At 51.5% G+C, this 4,943-nt stretch overlaps 1 protein-coding gene across 1 annotated transcript in view; it reads right to left on the reverse strand.

Annotated features, from left to right (window-relative positions):
* Window positions 1-4,943, reverse strand: part of ARHGAP40 (Rho GTPase activating protein 40) — a 49,604-nt gene that overhangs the window by 10,512 nt on the left and 34,149 nt on the right. Inside the window, exons 6-11 of the mRNA XM_019625057.1 lie at window positions 4,053-4,113; window positions 3,521-3,603; window positions 1,647-1,853; window positions 1,197-1,298; window positions 666-743; window positions 106-265 (exon numbers count right to left, since the gene is read on the reverse strand). Coding sequence (XP_019480602.1) covers window positions 106-265; window positions 666-743; window positions 1,197-1,298; window positions 1,647-1,853; window positions 3,521-3,603; window positions 4,053-4,113 — 691 coding nt within the window. The remainder of the gene's footprint in view (window positions 1-105; window positions 266-665; window positions 744-1,196; window positions 1,299-1,646; window positions 1,854-3,520; window positions 3,604-4,052; window positions 4,114-4,943) is intronic.

The raw sequence follows: 4,943 nt of genomic DNA on the forward strand, positions 1-4,943 counted from the left end.
GCAGCTCACAGGGAGCAGGTAGTTCTGTCTGCCCACCACTTCGCCCTCCAACCCAGGCCATCCAATGCTCTTCTCCCCAGAAGCAAAGGGCTGGGGGACACTCACTGGGCACCACAGCGAAGGCCGGGAGGTACTCAGCAGTGAGCAGGGGCGTCGGTAGCTCCCGGATGAACCTTTTGAGCAAATCGGACGCATCATTGTGGCGAACCTCGTCCCAGCTAAACAGGCCAGCGTAGAAATCTCTCTCCAGCTTTTGTTCCAGTCCCTGAAGAAAGGAGGGGCACTCATGAGGAGTTGGCCCAAGGCTCCAGTGTAAGATACTCCAACACTCTCCCTGGGCCTTGGTTTCCTCATCTGCAAAGTGGGGACAATAATAGCACCTACCTCGTCCGGTTGATATGAGGAGCAAATGGCCTAGTGTGTCACCTGGCACAGGGTTTCCACTCCACAAATGTCGGCAGTCTGACTCCCGGGCCCACACTCTCACCCCCGTGCTATACTGTGCCATCTCCACCCTTTCAAACCCTCCTGGAAGTCCGAGACCCAAACAGAGACCAAAGACAGAACACTGATAGGCTGTGAACTGGATTCTCCTCTGGCTTAACGCACATGTGAGGGTGCTGGGAGATGCAACTTTGATGAAGTGGGGAAAACCAAACCATTACCTTGACCCTGGCCTGGGATCCAGGCACCCTGAGAATGCCTTCTGTGTCCAGCCCTCGCTTTTCCAAACAGGACAACAGCTATGAGAGAAAGAACCCAACGTTTAAACCAGAAACCATTGAAAAGTGGAATCAAACTAGTGTGTTTGCCTCCCATGAAAACCAGGGCGAGGAAAGAGCTAGAAGAAGGTCTCCCTCAAAATAAGAATAATAGCTTTCTTGGCCACTTCCATGAGCCAGGCATTGTTCTGAGAGATTTTTTTTCCTTAAATATGCATTTTTCTCATTCAATCCTTAATAAGAGAAAGATACTGTTATTATAACCCCACTTCATAGATACTGAAAGACAGACTCATTGAGGTTCAAAAATTCACCCCAAGTCTCTCAGCCACCATGTGTCAGAGTCAGAATTTGAACCCAGGTCTCCTGATTCTAAAGTCCACGCTCTTATCCCCCAGGCTAGACATCCCGCAACAGTTATGCCCAGAGCCAGCCTTTCACTGGCTAAATGAGTCCAATCTGAAGACAACTTACAGCTTGAAGGACCAGCGGGACCTGGGTGCTGGGGAGGGCTTTGCGGTCGGCTTCCAGCAGGGCTTCAAGGGGCACGCCGAAAAGGCGGGTTTCTATGGAAAGTCACAAGAGCAGAAGGGGCATCTCACTTCCTGGAANTTATAGAGTAGCAATGAAAATAATTTTATGGTTGGGGGTCACCACAACATGAGGAACTGTATTAAGGGGTCACGGCATTAGGAAGGTTGAGAACCGCTGTTTTAGACGCTAAAACAAGGGAAAAAGAGGACGTTGTCCATACATAAGATCCAACAAAGTTCTCAGAAGAGACAAAACTAGGGATTTGAAAAGATAGTACCTGCAATCATGGATGGCAGAGGCAACAGGACAACCGTACCCAGAGGGGGACAGGGCCTATGCCTGCTACCCAGATGGACGCCCCCTCAACTCCTGTTGGCCCACAGCACTCACCGTCCAAAGCAGGTCCTGGTAAAGCACCATCATCTGCACCACCTCAGCCGCCCCCTCTGCCAGCTGCTTCTGCTTGCCCTTGGGGAGCTTGGGGGGCTGCCCGCGGTGCAGGAAGAGATTAGGGGCCATCACTGTGGAAACGTTCCACAGAGTCATCTTGTTGCTCTGTTCTCGGGCTACCACCTTTCTCAGGAATTCCAGCAGTGCCTAGGGAAAGGCACAGAACCTCCCTCAAACCTTAGCACATCCCCGGGGCTCCCCCCCTCCCCCCCAGGACATCCTGCTGTGCTACTTGGGGGCCCTTGGAAGGAGAAAGGGGCTGGAAGAGAGGTTTCAGTTGGAGCTTTGCCATCAGCCCATCCCACGACTTCTCTGTGACTGTTTCCTGCTCTACAACATGTGGCCCAAACCGTTTCCCTTCCCTGCTCCCAGAGAGTAACGAGACATCCAGGTCAGACTGCAACTCCCGGGCAGAAAAGAGCCACAGCTCTGGGAAGCAGGGCTCTTCCTGGGGGGCCCCAGGACAACTCCTTTTTCTGGGTCTGGGGAGTCTGCATCTGCCCAAAATGCAAGGGGAGGACTAGAGAAGCCGAGGCAATGGGAAGAAAAGGGGAAGGTGATAATAGCTGCCATTTATGAAATATTCTTTGTGTTCCTAGCCCTTTAGTCAGCACCTTACATGCATTTATCATCTCATCGAATCCTCCCAACAACTCTATAAAGTAGGCTCTGCCATTTGTACCCACTGCACAGAGGAGGAAACTATGGCTTGGAGAGTGTGCCCAAGGCCACATAGCCAGTAAGGATGAAAGGAGAAAGGGAGGGATAGAAGGATGAAAAGATGAATGGATGGGTGGTTGAGTGTTGGCTGAGGATGGATGGAAGGGAGATAGGAAGGAAGGAAGGAAGGAGTGAAGGAAGGAAGGAAGGAAGGAAAGAAGGAAGGAAGGAAGGAAATATATTGAGTGCCTGCAAAGTACCACATCTTTTACTCTATGATTCCTTACGTGTTACCTCTTATATTCCCAAAACAATCACAAAGATGTTATTATTATCCTGTTTAGTGAAAAGGAAACAGAAATTCAAAAAGGCTCTCTCTTCAACAAAGCTGAGGCACAACGAGGGGAGGTCACTTGAGCTCAGCTCAGCCTGGTTACAAGTACTTCCTCGGGGCCTCCTATGTCCACATCAGACAAGGATTCCAACAGACCTGGGGCCTCCTCACAGCCTCACCCTAGAGGTACATCTTGGGTTTGACCCAAGAACAGCCAGGAGGGTGCTGGGAGCTAAGCAAAGGCTGTACCCGAGCCCCAGCCCCCAGCCCTGAGCACCCACTCCCATAATACACAGCGGAAGTTCCCTAAAAGAGTATTTCCCAAACTGGTGCCCCACAGAACACCCGCCCAAAAGGAGTATTTCCCAAACTGGTGCCCCACAGAACACCCGCCCATGCTTTCCATAACAAAAGAGGTCCCTGAGCAACTACCTTGGGGAGCTGCTACTGACTCTAGTCCCACTTGGAGCGTAAGCATATCAAAGGTCAAAGGCACTGAGAAATCTGTAGGAAAGAGTGATCCTTAACCTTGGGTCATGAACTCAGTGTTTACCCACCTCATTTGAACCCTTTTTCCCTGTGGACACCTGTTAGCGCCACATAGAACTGACGTTGCTCTAGGAAGCACTATATCCTTTCAGGACTCAGCTGCTTTCTTTAGGGGAAAAGTCTCAGGAAAGACTTGGCCCTCACCGTGGGCCATGACTGCAAGCCCCGCACCTGGCGGAGTCGTTGAATGAATGAAGGAGCACATTCAGAACCTGGTACTGTGGCTGTGGGCTGAGATGACAGGGTGGAGGCAGCTTGAGGAAACTTTTACCTTCAGGGCATTTCGGTTGGGCTCTGGCAGGACCAGGATCAACAGGTGGAGGGCCTGCAAGCGCTGCTTCAGGTGGGGGAGGTCTGGGGAGGGGAGGAGGAAGGACTTAGTCTCGGGTCGTCCTGAGAAGCTCAGGGACTCTCCCTCCTTCGGTCTGGAGGCCCCTTCTTGGGGAGGGCAGATTCCAGAGCTGGAAAGCCAGGGACAGCCAGGGAAACCCTTCTTTATAAGGTCTGGAACTGTTTTCTGGGCATCAGCTCAGACAGAGCCCAGACCAGTGCTGGTCGCGAGGCTCACTCTCTGTATCGTGTGAATAAAAAGTAACACACGTGTGTGCATGCACACACACACGTGCACAAACACACACACACACACACACACACACATGTCCAGATGTGCAGTCTGAGAGGTATAGCCCAGGATCAGAAATGCAAGGGGCCGGCCATCACCCTGAGGCGGGGATGGAAAGCTCAACTGGTTTAATGAAACCCTTGGTGTTTTGAGGGTTAAAAAGGAAAAGCTGTTTCCACACCTGGAGTCAGGGTCTCCAGGGAGAAGATATGGTAGGTATAGAATTCAGAGAAAGAGTTCACCTGAGCCAGACCAGACCCATCAGCCGAGAGCTAGTTGGACCCTGGAGGACAGCTGTGTAGGGGGACACAGAGGCCAAGCGCCCAGGGCTTCATCCCTAAGATCCTGCGTGGCATTCATTCATTCATTCATTCACTCACTCACTCAACAAATACCGTCAAGTGCCTATTAGGTGCCAAGCTCCAATCCAGGGACCTGGAACATAGTAACGAAGGAAGCAAACAGTTGACATATTTGTGGAGCTTATGTTTCAGGGAAGAAGACAGACAATAAACAAGCAAAGAAATATCTAAGTATCTTCAGACACTGATTCATACTAAGAAGAAAATAAAAGAGTAGTATGACAGGTGGTGCCTAGTGGGCAGGCATGCCACATCAGGGAGGGCTGTCCGAGGCGCTGACATTGAGCTGACACCTAAACAGCAAGAAGCAGCCAACCAACTGATGGGGGAGGGGCAGATTTCCAGACAGGGAGAACAGCAAGTGCCGAGGCCTGAAGAAGGGTGAGAAACAGCCCTGTCAAAGCCAGATGGAGGGGATGGAGGGAGACCAAGAAGAGGTGAGTCAGAGGTAGGAGGGCCTGAGCAAAGTGAAGGGCCCTGTGGCCAGACAGGGAGTGAGAGTTTATTCCAAGTGGGTTGTGGAGGGTGTGAAGCCATGAAGAGATATGATCTCATCTGTTCTACATGAAAAACCAAGGCTGGAGAGGGTTTCTCTGGGTTCCCGCCCTCTGGCTTATGGGTGGAGATCAGACTGCCTGAGTGCTGAGGCTTTCTGGAGAATGAGAGAGAGAGAGAGAGAGAGAGAGAGAGAGAGAGAGAGAGAGAGAGAG

The sequence above is a fragment of the Hipposideros armiger genome, unplaced genomic scaffold (assembly GCF_001890085.2).
Source record: "Hipposideros armiger isolate ML-2016 unplaced genomic scaffold, ASM189008v1 scaffold_613, whole genome shotgun sequence".
NCBI lineage: Eukaryota > Metazoa > Chordata > Mammalia > Chiroptera > Hipposideridae > Hipposideros > Hipposideros armiger.